Below are 14,148 nucleotides of genomic sequence, written 5' to 3' on the forward strand. Positions count from 1 at the left end.
TTCCTTGGCTGCGGCAGCATAATATTTTATGATGGTAGTTATGATGTCGGTGAGGGTGTTGTCGTTGAGGAGTTGATTTTGAAATCTCCAAAGAGTTGAGCGCTGTTTTCTTTGCGGTGTGATTAAATTGAGGGAGAGTCCTGCGTGGTCTGCGAAAAGGGGGCCTATTTGAGGGGAGTGTGTTCGGTGGAACCATTGTTTAGAGATATATATCCTGTCTAGTCTGGATTTTGGGTGCGTTGTTTGATTCCCGCGGTATGTGTATTGATTGCTTCCTGGATGGAAGCTTCTCCACACGTCGATTAAGTTGTACATTTGGATAAGTCTGCTTATTAGTTGGGCTAGTGCCGTTCGTTTCTCCGTGTGGTTTTCCCTGTCTTGAGGCGTTAAGGTGACGTTCCAGTCTCCTCCAATGAGGATCTGTCTGTCTGTTGGTATATTGTCTAGATGTGTTTTTAATGTGTTTGTGACTTCTGTGGCTTGAATCGTGTTTATCGGCATGTATATGTTTAGGATTTGGAATTCGGTATTATGCAGGGTGATGTGGCAGGTCTGTAGATAACCAGGTACAAGGTTTTGCTGTGAGTGTATCGTTATATGCGAGTGGAGTGAGGTGGATATACAAATGGCTGTTCCGGAACTTACATGTATTGCTGGGTTTTGTATTATGTTATACTGGTGTAGTGCTGGGAGGTCTGTTATATCTGGGAGGTTTGTTTCCTGTAGTAGGAGGATATCTGCTTTCTGTCTTTTGGCATACAAAGCAAGTTGAATTTGTTTCGTTTCTCCTCTGATGCTTCTTGTGTTAAGTGTTAGGACTTTGACCATGATGAGCTTTGAGTCCATCAAGTGTGATTTCGAATATAAGCCGCACCCCAGTTTTCCTCTTGAATTTTTGGCAAAAAATGTGCGGCCTATACATGCGTAAATACGGTATTTATTACTGTTTGACAGTTACGGTCTTGTTTTTGTGGGACAACGTCTCTGACGAGAGGACGGGTCTGTCTTCTGTATATGATGCTGGCCCTTGCCAGCGCAATTTTTCTCGGGTCCGAGTCCTTTGGGACTTGCGACCATATTTTACTGTGCCAGATTTTTAGACTTACCTTTTCGTCACCTCCTACAACTCGCAGGGTCAAGGTGGAGGTGTTCGACCCGGCCTCCACACGGGTACTTCCCCTCTGATCTGGTCTCTTATTATCTTCTACAGTCGGACGGACTAGAAGACACCTTCTTGAAGGATTTTGTTTCCCATGTTAACTAGTGTATCTGTTGCAGCAAGAAGTGCAGTAGCTCTGGCCTTCATTCCCGTGGTAGCGTCTACCCATGTACGCTTTGTCGCGTTTACGTGTTTAAAATGCCGGCTAGGCAACGATGTATTCATTGCCCCTTGTTGTATGGGTAACGTAACTACTGAGCCGATATCTAACAACGGACTTCTCTGTTGTGCTTTTCTGACTGCGCACTTCCGGCTTTCAAGCAGTGTTTACCAAGCGTTGCTCAGCAATGGTCTGTTCCAGCTTCTTGTCCGGCCACGTGTTTTAAAAAACCGTTGTCTGGCAATGGACTCCCGTTCAGCTATTCTGGCTTTTAGGCGGCACGTCACAGTATAATGAAAGAAGCTAATACGTTATGAGTCACTAAACTTCATTTATTATGGGAACGAGGACACGTCATCATAAGTTAGTGACGTACACCACTACGTCATCATGTTGTTAAATTCTACTTTTCAACATATTTCCCACACCCATACAAAATTTAAACAGGCCTATGCTTACATGAGGGCATGCAGTTGCGTAGTTGGTTGAGGCACTATGCTACAAGCCGGAAGGTCACGGGTTCGATTCCCCATGAGGTGGACTTTTCAATTGACCTAATCCTTCCAGCCGCACTATTGCCCTGTGGTCGATTCAGCCTCTAACAGAAATGAATACCAGGAAACTTCCTGGGAGTATAGGGCGGCCGGCTCGTTAGGCTGACAACCTCACCACCGTCTGTGAGCCGATTGTCTAGAAAATGTGGAAGTCTCGACGTCTCACAACCCAATGAGCCTCCGTGGCCTGTTACAGGGATAGCTTTATCATTTTTACCTATGCTTACAAGGAACTTCTCGTCAGTAAGACTCCCTACTCAGTTAGGACGTGGTCTGGATAGCGGGAGAGACTGAATTTGTGACGGTTCACAGGATCCGTACAAGCACAATTCAAATACAGAACAAAATCCGTTTGATAATTAATTCCAACATGTTTCAACGCTAAGGTTATCATCAGGTGTTCTTGCACATAAATGTTATGTGTCAGCTATATTCCCATAAAGATATTCAAAGAGTATATAATATTTATATAGAACATAGAATATACGTATATTCTGCTACAGGAAACTTGATTCAACTAATAACTTTATCAGTATATATATTTATATATACAGCGTTTCGTATTCCGTAATTAATTGAAAACAAAACAGCCTGTCTCTGGTCTGTGTCTTACCCTGTTAGGAGCACTACTCCTGCATTCAGCTGGAGGAACTCAGGAAACCCATGAAAACCGACAGTAAGCAGAGACAGTGCCCCGGTCGGGAAGCGAACCAAAAGCAAATCTGGAACTTTACCTCTGGACCGCTCTCGACTAAGCTGTTAGGTTTGTGAGCAGTTGAACTGTGTGCTATAGAAGAAATAAATTATAAATAAAAAAAGAAATGAACAGAAATTGACTGTACCCAGTCTTAAAAGTTAAATTGCCTCTGTATTTTGCAGTTATCTTTTGTTTTTCCTTGGCACTACAGCCCCAGTGGGCCTAGTCCTACCTCCATGAACTTCTCCGTTCACTTCGGTTTTTCTTGATCTTACACATTCGGTAGGACTCCTTGGGCGGGTGATCAGCTCGTCGCAAGGCCTCTACCTGTACACAAACACAGAAAAGCGCACATACACAATTAAACATCCATGTCCTGAGTGAGATTCGAACCCACGATCCCGGTTTCGAAGCGAGCAAAGACAGTACATGCCTTAGACCGCTCGGCTACCGTGACATCCTACAACTGATGTTTTTGTAAAAGAGAATATTTTCTGCAGGCACGAGCCACAGTAACGGTTAGCTTGGAAACGGCTGCTGCATCGAACTGAGTTGTGATAGGTCTGTAGCACGTGTTAGCTGTCGCTGTTTCGAATCTACAAGTCCCCTCACCCAGCCCTTATTCCATATGTTTCATACACACTCACCCTTCACAAATATTCAACAGTTAGGGGGACCTTTAAACCCCTCTGCTTCCCATCCCAAGTGACTAACAATAGCAGCCACCATCTCTCCCCCCCTCAATTTAAAAGCCAGCATAACACAGGGACCAGGCTATGTAAATAGCGTGCTGATCCAGTTTCTGCTAGGGCAACACTTTGCGTCGGTTGTACTCGAGTGAGTGACTCTTCCACTTAGGGGCGGTACGTTGTGCCCCTGTCGGCTGTACCCAAATCACAGACCTGGTTGAAATCAGATTTTACATTCACAAAACTGGATTTCGCAAGATCCTTTGTCTCTGACTTGTCTGGCGTCACTTCTAGCGGGATTCTGGCGAACTACACTGTTGGAGCTGCGTCGTACTTCGAAGTGAAAACGTCCATCTGCAAGAGATTTCTGCCACTAATGGAAGCATTGAAGATTATCTAGAGTTGCTCTTAAAACACAAGAAATTACATTTCGACACACCATAAGTGATCGTGTAGATACTGTTTCGGTGGAAAGGATATAAACAGTGCGGCTTTATTTAGGAGAATGTGCTTAGTGTTCAGTGTTTGTATACCGGACATCAGTTCAACTTCATTTTATGTCATAGTGGCTGAGGAATAAGAGAAATTTCTCGTGAAATTGTATTAATATTTATCTGTGTCACTTTCAGCGGCTGAAGAATTTTAACCTATTCCTGTTACTTTCGTGAATCTTATGTAGAACCCAGAATGTGAAGTTCATTTAATGTTAAGTGTGTTTGCTGTGAATTTGTTTTTAAGGAAACGCTTGTCAAACTAAGAAGTGCTGAATAGTACATAATAATAATAAACAGTTAGTGATGTGGTTTGGGTACAACATGTAAAGAGATAACAAAGAATTCGTGTCCAGTTGTGTGTTAAAACGTACAAGCGAAACATCTGAAAGATAAGGAAGTTGATCTGTATACATGTATGTCTAGTTAAGGATACTGTTTGTGCAACTGTCAGTAGTTGTAGGTGCAAAAGTGTAACAAATCCAACACAGTGAATTACAGTGAAACATATATTGTCAAGAAAAACATTTTGAAAGATTTGCCTGCCGTATATAAACTACTGAAACGGAAGGTATGGATACGTATAGCATGTAAATAATCACAGTAATAATAATAATAATAATAATAATAATAATAATAATAATAATAATACACTGCAGTCGATGGCGTAAACTACTGAGTGAAGAGTGCAAACGTATTGAAGGAATGGGAAAATTGACAGATTGATATGCCGGCTTATTACAGAAATTTACTAAACTTAGTATTATAATAATAAAAGAAAAAGTGACATATTAATTATATAAAAATATTTTCTCAAAGAAAGTATAAACTACAGCATAATTAAGATGGCTTCACAAAGAACATCCAGTGGTTATAACAATCCAGCTTATTGTAGTCAATATGATTACGATCAACTTACGAGACATCCTTCGCCAGGTATAGTGAATCATGGAAACCAGACATACATAGCGTCCACTGCAATAGACAACTACTCTTACGCAGAAGACGAAGAAATAGAACTCACCAGTACCTTCGTCAGGGAACAAACAAGGAAACCGGTGAGAGAACCCCCCATTGGAGCGTCCACAACATTCAAAATAACAGAAACAGGTGCCGATAACGTATCTGCAAGCATACGAGTAACAGCGACACCCGTGTCACCGAAACGAAATCCTCCAAATGGAACAAAGATTGCTTCTCCTAGAAGCGGCCATCAAATTGAGACAAAAATGACACCACCGCATACTCCTAAGAAGGATGCGTCCGTCATTGTGACATCAAATCCAAGGAAATCGCGTGCGTCAGAATCTCCACGTCAAGCGGTGACAGTTTCGCCAAGAAGACAGCAAATGTATGTACAGGACACAGCAACAGTACCTCCAAGGAAAGCAATGTTGCCAGCATCGGCTGCAAGACCATCAGTTCGTGCTGTGAAGTATGTGCTAACCTCCCGGGCCTCAACACTGCCTCATCACAACACGGCAGTCATATCCCCCATGTACACCTCTGCAACCAGTGCCAGAATCTCGGGCCCTCAGAAGCAGGAGCCCTTCTTGGCGACCGGTTTGGTGTGCAGGAAGTCTCCGACAGGGGTCGACACATCGCCTGGGCTGAAAGCGTCCTGGATTCACATGCCGACGCCTTATCAGACGCCTCCAACAGGGACAATAGTAACAGCAGGAGCTACCCTGCTCCTGTGTGGGGCTATTACTATTGTGCTCAGCCTGTACATGATGTCCAAGGTAAGAAAGAACCAAGCGGAGCAGAGAAGCTGGTAGTCACAGAGCCACTCCAACAATTATTTGCTTTTTTAAAACCCGAAGGGTTTCTTTCATATCCATTTTAAAAGTATCCCCCCACTTTATGCACGATCTCTCCCAGCGCGTGTTTCTGTTCTGTTACCTCATATCCCACTGCTCTTTCAGTAACAGCTATAACCTCTGTATATCTCTTTCGTTCAGAAGTTGACGGAATCGTAGTGTGCCCCACACCGAATCATTAATTTCGTTTTTGCAGTCTAACGATGTATAACACACATACTTTATACTAAAGACATTTCCTCATTGCGGTCCTTATGCTTAATTTATTAGGCAATAAATATAAATAAGACAAAATATTCTCTATTGTCTAGGAAATTCAGCCACGCAAAATCTGTTCTGTTCGTTGCACGTCCATGGTAACAGAGAGAGGTCAATTTACAGATCAGCAATTGATTCTGTAGTAAAGGATTTTATTGTAAAAAAAAAAAATAAAACCTCAAATATAGGCCTAAATTATTCGGTTTCCAATCCATATTTCCAGAAATAGATGACAAATTATATGAAACTAGGGGCCTCTTTATACGAAACTAATACGTATTCATCTCTCTGACCCCAGTTTATATGAATAATGTTCAGAAATTAAGTTACAGCCTCGCAGAAAACATAAAGTTTTCCCGTTACAAAACCCAAGCGTGTAATGCTCTTTAAGGGAATAGCCGTTGTGTATCTTGACAACCGTACGGAACCCACGGCTTCATCCATCTACAAGAGACGGAGTCCAGCTGGGTCCACTAGGCACGTCGGCCACTGATTGGCCTATTATAATTGCACCGGGCGATTATGATGATGGAGAATTTGGTGGAATGAAGATTGGCAGGGGAAACCGAAGTACTCGGAGAAAACCCGCCTCAGTGCCACTTTGTCCACCACAAATCCCACTTGACCATACCCGGGATCGAACCCGGGATGCCTCAGTGGGAAGCTAGCAACTAACCGCTTGAGCTATGGTGCGGTCAATGCAGAGTTTTTAGTTCAGCTCTTGTGACTTATTTCATAACAGAGCGACGGAGGTAGGTTCATGGGCAAACAATGGATTTGAAAGAATCTGGAAGGAAACAGTAGAGGTACTACTCCTGAATTTGCCTGGAGGGTCTGAGAAAAACATGAAAACTTCAGTCGGGATATCCAGTGCCCAGGCAGAGATTCGAACCCAGCACCTCCCGGTTACAACACTATAGCGTTACCACTATACTAACCAACTCGACTTTCTAGCCTACTTTCCGTATTTTGAAAATATTAAAAGAGGATTTTGAGATAACCTTGACGTCTGTCTCCATCTGTGCATCTGACTGGGTGTCCCTCTTTAATATTTTAGGGATATGAGACTTATAATATCACCTTGCTGTCTATGTGTCTATGTGACCCCCCCCTCCAATTGTTTGTTTGTCTATGCGATCCGTGTCACATCAAAGGAAAATCTGCAATCTGTTCTTCCGATAACTTCTTTTTAAATATTGAAACAGGCTGTATATAATGGTCACAGTTTTTAATGACTTAAGTAATTATGGTGATTGTTATTGTCATTTTACTGCTGTTATATTATTTGTTACGTTTTATATAATTAGTTTGATTTCGAATATAGACACCTCATTTCAGTGTGTCTTATTTCATAGACATGCATGAATATAAACAAAAGGCTTATAGGCTGACCCTGTTACAGGCGAGATGGAGCCCGGGCAATAAAAACATGGGGCCCCCACTCCAAAAGCCACATAAAAGTATGAAAATATTTAATAAATACTTTAAAATATCATATTTCCTATCATCCAAACAATTCAAACAAATATGGATTAAAGGCCAAGTCAATTAAATCGAATTCCAAATTTCTTGCTTACTTATTATAATATGTTTAGTTAAATAAGGCCCCCTTCCTAGGCCAAAAGTCCCTGCTGGCCCCGCTATATATGGGTCTGCCTATAGGCGTACATGTTACGTAATATTTGTTTATTTGGAACAGGCTGGCAGACGTTACTACCTGGACTTCGGAGTGCTGTCTGGGTTTGGATCTGTTCTGCTGGGTTGCCTAGGGTTCAGATCAAGGAGATGGCTATGGCTTCCAAACAGAAACTACGTGTCAGGTGAGCGAACATTTTCAACAAATAACAGGGTCTCCAGTTTCCTTTAGAAGCGATTGGAAGAGTAACATGCATATTGCCTCAGAAGTTCCGCATCTGTCTGATTTGTTTCCATACTTCCCTTGATATTCACTAGCCCTCTTGCGAAGGTTACGATATCGCTATATGAGCGGCTATGAAACAATTAATTCCCCACCGATGGTGTCTCCATCTTACTGTGGTGGTGGGGTTTGTGAGAGCTATGCCGGCGGTAGCGTAGCTACTGGTAGGGTTACCCATGCAGGACAGGCCAAGGGGTAGGAGCCAGACGAGCAAGGATACCCTAGTCCTCCAGGTTGGGGGTTGGGCATGAGGCAACAACCTCACACCGTAAGAACTAAATTGTTCAGAAAGCAAACACTCAGCCTCGGGTGGTGGAGGCAGAGTGTTCAGGGGGCCAAAGCTCACCCTGAGCGGTAGCGCCGAGGGGATGGAAGGAAGGAAACAATTAATTACCAGTTCGATTCTCACTAAATTCGGTATAAAATGTCATACATGAAATCGATAAGCCAATGTCACGGACCAGATTCGTTTTCGATATTCTCGTGGCCAAGATATTCCCCCCTTTTGTGGACCCCAAAGGTTCATTACCGCTTCACAACAACCCACCAGTGCAAGAGATTTTCGCGTAGTATGAAGTGACTATAGACTGGGTTTGGATTGGATATTGTATTCATTTACCCCTTATACGCGCGACGCGGAACTACAAGCAATTGCAGCGCCATCGCTGATCTCCATAATTCACAAATCACCACAGCACCCGCTAAGCCTTTTCCAGCTCACTGGCTGGTCCCTGGAAACGGCTTCTAACAGTTGAGATTTTTCAGCTTCACGCTCTCAGGTCCTGTCTGAACGGCGGCCCCCTTCCAACAGCCCCTTTTCCTCCCGCAGAGAACTGACTCAGCTACCCCAACTCTCTTCATTATAACCCCTTTGCACGGACCGTGTAGGAAACACAGTTTCCGACAGTATCTCTATTCTTGCATGCGTATCCTTTGTCGCGGGAACTGGTTTACCGAGCCGCTGCTTAGAAACGAATGCTGTTTCAGAGCCGTTCGATAGTAACGCCCCCACAGTTAAGCAAATATGCCACAGTATCGTAATCTTTGGTAGTTAACCAACGAGAAATTGTGTTTCTATTTGGTTATTTGACGCCGATGTCATTAACGGGGCAATATGGCGCAGCTGATAAGGTGCTTAAGGAATTCAGAAGAATTGAATGGATGGGAACTGGTAGGAGAAACTGAAGTACTCGAATAAAACCCGTGCCAGTGTCACTTTGTCCACTACAAAACACACATGACACTACCTGGAATCGAACTCGAAAAGCTGGGGTTTATAGTCCGCGACCAACTGCCCGAGCTGGCGAGAAATTTTAATTATGCCTATTTTAAATGCTTTCTTGAATATGTATTGAAGAGAATAAAGGTAAGGGCTAAAAGGTAAGCTATCTCTGTAACAGGCCGTAAGTTTGTGAGACGTCGAGGCTACCACATTTTCTTTAGACAATCGGCTCACAGATGGCGGTAAAGATATCAGCCTTACGCGCTGGACGTTCTTTACCCTAAGAAGATTGCTGGTACTAATTTCTGTTAGAGAGTGAGTCGATCCCAGGGCCATAATGCGGCTGGGAAGATTATGTTAACTGAAAAAATCCACCTCAACGGGAATTGAAACCGCTTGGAGCATAGTGCCTCAACCAACTACGGTACCGCTTGTCCCGAATGTCAGGACAGAGCAAAATTTATAGTTCATTTAAGGACTCTCTTGGCAGCTTAGGCTGTATAATGTCGAACTGTGAGATGATTAGTGAATAATAAATTGAAAATGTGGAGGGTACCATCACTGGCATTTGATTCCAGGGACTGACAAAACCATGGAAAACCTCGGTGAACATAGCCACTGTTGCAGCAGAGATTCGAACATTTTATGAGTCAGGAGATTTTCCACCTGCTAGACGTTTCATGTTAGGTAAACAATGTTCCACGCACGGCTTTTAGAAGTTTATATTACTCGAATATTGCACGCCAACCTATCAGAGAAATACGATCTTATAATTTAATGGTGAACCTTATATTATTCCTTCGATATCGTAACGAAGGGATTTCATAAGAGATGCATGTAGTCAGTATCTAAAATATATTTTAAATTGTGTCCTTATTTTTCAAAGAAATCAGTTGGTTCAGGCATTATGCTACAAGGCGGAGGGTCGCGGGTTCGAGTCCCGATGAGGTCATTGAATTTTTTCAATTGACGTAATCCTTCCAGCCACACTATGAGCCTGGGGTCGACTCAGCCTCTAACAGAAATGATTATCAGGAATATTCTTGGAATATTCTTGGGGGTAAAGGGCGGCCGGCGCGTAGGGTTGACAACCTTGCCGCCATCTATGAGCCGATTGTCTATTGAGCTATGGACCTCCACGGCCTGTTACAGGGATACCTCTACTTTCAATTTTTACTTGTTCAAAGAAATCTCCAATATGGCGGCCATTTTGGTTGCCATTGCAAGCTGGGAATAGAACGTAGTAAGGTTCTAATGACGTCATGAACTACGTCACTATGGTGATGACTAACAGTCATAGATGTTTTAAACACAGAATACGTGCTTCCATTTTTCATGATTTTATTGTACAGAAAGTGAGGATAATTATTCAGACCAGATTTGATTTATGAAACCCCAGGCCGCAAATGGAGGGAACAGAAACAAATGCCGGTACTGAGGTCTCGGGTTCTCATGGCAGTGAGATCGCTAAGATTACTGCCTTTTGGGATGTGACCCCGTGTAGATTCATAGGGAGGTACCAAGGTTCCAGAAGAACATATCTACCAAATTACATGGCGTGACATTCCAGAATAACGCGTCTTGAACCTCTCTTTTGCTTAGAAATTGTCTGAAAGTAATTTAAATTGTAAAATTTAAATTTCAACTTATTTCTCGTTATGTAGCATCCTTCGATATACAAAAATGTAACGTAACAGTGAGACGAAAGCTATGAGGTTAGGTCATTTCGCGTTGCCATGGCAATAATTGTCCCGCATCAACACATGGCATGCAGGTAAGCTGTGTAGTAGGTCACAAACGAGCAAGCAGTCTTTGTATCAGGGTAACGTGTCTATTCTGGAAACACTTGTAATATTTTACTTGCATGTGTAGAGGGCAATATACTATATAAAGGAGGCGGTTTGCGATTGACTATTTATGCGTGTTATTAGTGGGAAATTGCTTTTAGACATATCATTCGATAGCATTCAGAATAGGAAAGGAACAGGGGACAAAGTAGGGGAAGTTAATTGTAAGAAAGTTTTTATTATAAGAATGTGAATTTCTGTTGAGTTCTCGAAGGGTACTGCACTGGATTCAAACTATGAAACTTGTACGTCCATTTACATCCTCCAAGACTCTGACATGAGCTGTTCATGCAAGAGAGAAACTAAAGAGAGGACTGAGGTTACATGTTTCAGCCATGCCCTAAATTAGATAAAATCAATATTCTCACGTAAATCATGTTGCTCTTGTGATGTATAATCCAACATTTCGTGGATGTTTGAAAGCTTTGACCTCTTGCACAACACAAAATCAACAATCTCATGGACTGGTTCTGCTTGTTTTAAGGCAACGCTTTGAAGTAACCACAGGGAAACAAACTCTTTGTAAATAAAAAAACAGATAGGAAGTATGATGAAATAATTTGCGTTTTACAACTTTCCCCAACACAGAAATTCGATTCCCCCCCCCCCCGTGTCTCTTTGTGGGTTTAGCAGTAATATTACAAAAAAGTGGAGGGTAAATTCCGCCAGTCTCCAATCGATGTATTTAATCGGAATGAGTTAGTAAAAGTTCCTGTTTAAACCACGAACCTCTAACACAAACAAAAGGGTATTCAGGTTATAGGCAATCTGTCAAAGTTACTTTAATTTTATCTGCACTTAATCGCTCGGACCAAGCAGAGACACACGGTCGTCAGATAAGCTGAAGGTGTTTCAGAACAGGGTCCTTTAGAGAATATTTAAACAGAAGAAAGAATAAACAACAGGAGCATGGGAATAACTAGAACTCTGCACCAAATATTTTAACATAATCAAACCAAGGAGAATGTGATAAACGGACCTAAAGCAAGCACGAGAGAGATAAGACTAGAATAACCCCTCGTTATAACGGACCCGAATATAATGGCCATAATCTGACAGGGGATTTGGTTGTTATTATTATTATTATTATTATTANGGGATCGAACCCGGGCCACCGCGGTGGGAAGCCAGCGACTAACCGCTTCAGCTATGGCGCGACCATTTGGTTGTTAAACTAACATATAAAAACCAAAAAAGGAAAATGAAATTAAATTCACTTGTTTATTGTTTTTGTAATATAAATAAAAATTATGTTCTGTGCACCTTTCACCTTTGTTTTATATTAAATTACACCATATAAAATTGTGAGTTTTAGAGCTGTAAAGACAGCAAGAGCCGAGTACAGTGGCCGCGCAGTCTGAGGCATGAACCGTCTTCGCCCGCTCCAACCCTGGGATCGTGGGTTCGAATACCACTAGAGCCATGGATGTCTGTGTGCATTTATTCTGTATTTGTATTGCCTTGTGTAAGTCGCGGCCTTCCGATGGGCTGTTACCCCGTCAAAAGAGTCCTACCGACTGTGTATAGATTAAGAAACTGAAAAAGTGGCCAAGAGCCACGCATATAGACAGCAAGACGGCTATGTAGTTAGACAAATATTTAAAATAAAATGGAGCTCCAATATAAAAGCCTTTATGTAATCACACTGTACTGACAGTTAGGGACAAGGTTTGACACTGGGTTATGGACAAGACACCCTATAATATGGTTTTAAAAATATTGATGATAATAATAATTATAAAGTAATGTTGATCCTGTGTGTAATTATATAAGTACTATGCCACAGAGACGTACGGGGAAGTGAAAGTATAGGTCCGCCATTCTTGACCTCGTTACTAGAAGGAGATGGGTTGTAAGTTTCACTCTCCGACCGTTTTACAACTGGGGCAATCGCCCCCAGTGTCCATTGGGTAGGAGGCTTGGTGGGCCCCAGAGTCGGTGTGGACGCTATGGAGAAGATATGAATCTTCCCTCTTCCGAAAATCAGACCCCCGACCTGTAGCCCGTCGCTGTGCCGACCGAACTTAATAATTTGTGTTCTTGTTACAGGTTACATCATACTAAGCATGTTTAGCTTGCTGACGTGCGCAGGCTTGATCTCAATATTAACATTGCAACCCAAACCAGGAGAGCCACTGGCAGATTTAGCAGGTGGCGCTGTATGTGGGATTGCAGTACTGTCGCTTATCCTCGCAGCATTCGGAGTATTGTCATCACGCTGCTGCAAGTACCCACCTCCTGACAACAGAGTGGAGCACTGTGCCGAGGGCTTCACTCTCTGAAACAACATATGAAATCGAGAAGGATGCGATAGTCGATATTCCCAACCTCGCGATAAATAATTGTTTTGTGCAATTAAGAAACGTTTAGTGGGAAGCTTATATATTTTAATTTTCGTTTTACTGAGAGGAACACGTTAGGAGGTCTCACAAACTGTAAAGTCTTCGTTCTTTAGGAAACTGTTAAACAACAGTCGATTCACAAGAATCTCGAATATTTGTAATATTTAGCGAAATTTTAGTCAGTCAAATGTAACCAACAATGAAAATATTATCGCGTGTATGAGTGATCATAGACGGGATTTGGATTGGTAATGTGATTTATTGCACACTTACAGACCATAACTACAATAACTATAATCTACACACTCTACAAATCACTAGAACACACGATAAATCTTCTCAATCTAGCCGTTTCCTGGTAACAAATCCTAACAATGTTCTCTGTTTACGTCCTTACTAGCTGGCGAATATCCCACAACTAACTCCCAGGCTGGTGGCCATCTCACACCAACTTCCTGCCCTTCTTATTACCTACAAATCAACTAATTGCAGCTCCCAACTTGTCCCGCTTATAACATCTCAGCACGGTCCGCACAGAAAACACTGTTCCTCATTGTTGTAGTTCAACTGTTTCCGTGGGAAAGTGTTAGTTTTTCTCGCGGTCGTTGCCCAGCAACTGGTCTACATGCTACAATAATTATTTGGGCATTCTTCTAGTTCTAATACAATTTTATCAAACATCCCACTCTACTTGACTGAGACGTGTGGTGGTTGGCACGAAACGTGTTCCATTTGGATCTACATTCCACACTAATTTTTTTTAATTCGCTTAGTGGGGGCTGGAGTCCAACTGGGTCCACTCGGCACGGAGGCCACTGATTGGCCTATTGTAGCCTTCCCCGGGTGATTATGATGATGGTGAATTTGGTGGAATGAAGTTTGGCAGAGGAAGCCGAAGTACTCAGACAAAACTCGCCCCAGCGCCACTTTGTCCACCACAAAACCCCACTTGACCATATCCGGAATCGAACTCGGACCACCGCGGTGGGAA

At 42.5% G+C, this 14,148-nt stretch overlaps 1 protein-coding gene across 2 annotated transcripts in view; it reads left to right on the forward strand.

The window, feature by feature from the left end:
- The window catches only part of LOC111867165 (early nodulin-like protein 2), a 187,421-nt gene extending 173,523 nt beyond the window's left edge, over nt 1–13,898 (forward strand). Inside the window, exons 2-4 of one of the 2 annotated variants that reach the window (XM_033752576.1) lie at nt 4,687–5,492; nt 7,528–7,648; nt 12,865–13,898. In XM_033752576.1, coding sequence (XP_033608467.1) covers nt 4,687–5,492; nt 7,528–7,648; nt 12,865–13,097 — 1,160 coding nt within the window. In that variant the 3' untranslated portion in view covers nt 13,098–13,898. Of the gene's footprint in view, nt 1–4,464; nt 5,493–7,527; nt 7,649–12,864 lie in introns of those variants that run through there. The other variant, XM_023856760.2, reaches the window with a different exon arrangement.
- Nucleotides 13,899–14,148: the final 250 nt, after the last annotated feature.

Source organism: Cryptotermes secundus, unplaced genomic scaffold (assembly GCF_002891405.2).
Source record: "Cryptotermes secundus unplaced genomic scaffold, Csec_1.0 scaffold451, whole genome shotgun sequence".
Taxonomy (NCBI): domain Eukaryota; kingdom Metazoa; phylum Arthropoda; class Insecta; order Blattodea; family Kalotermitidae; genus Cryptotermes; species Cryptotermes secundus.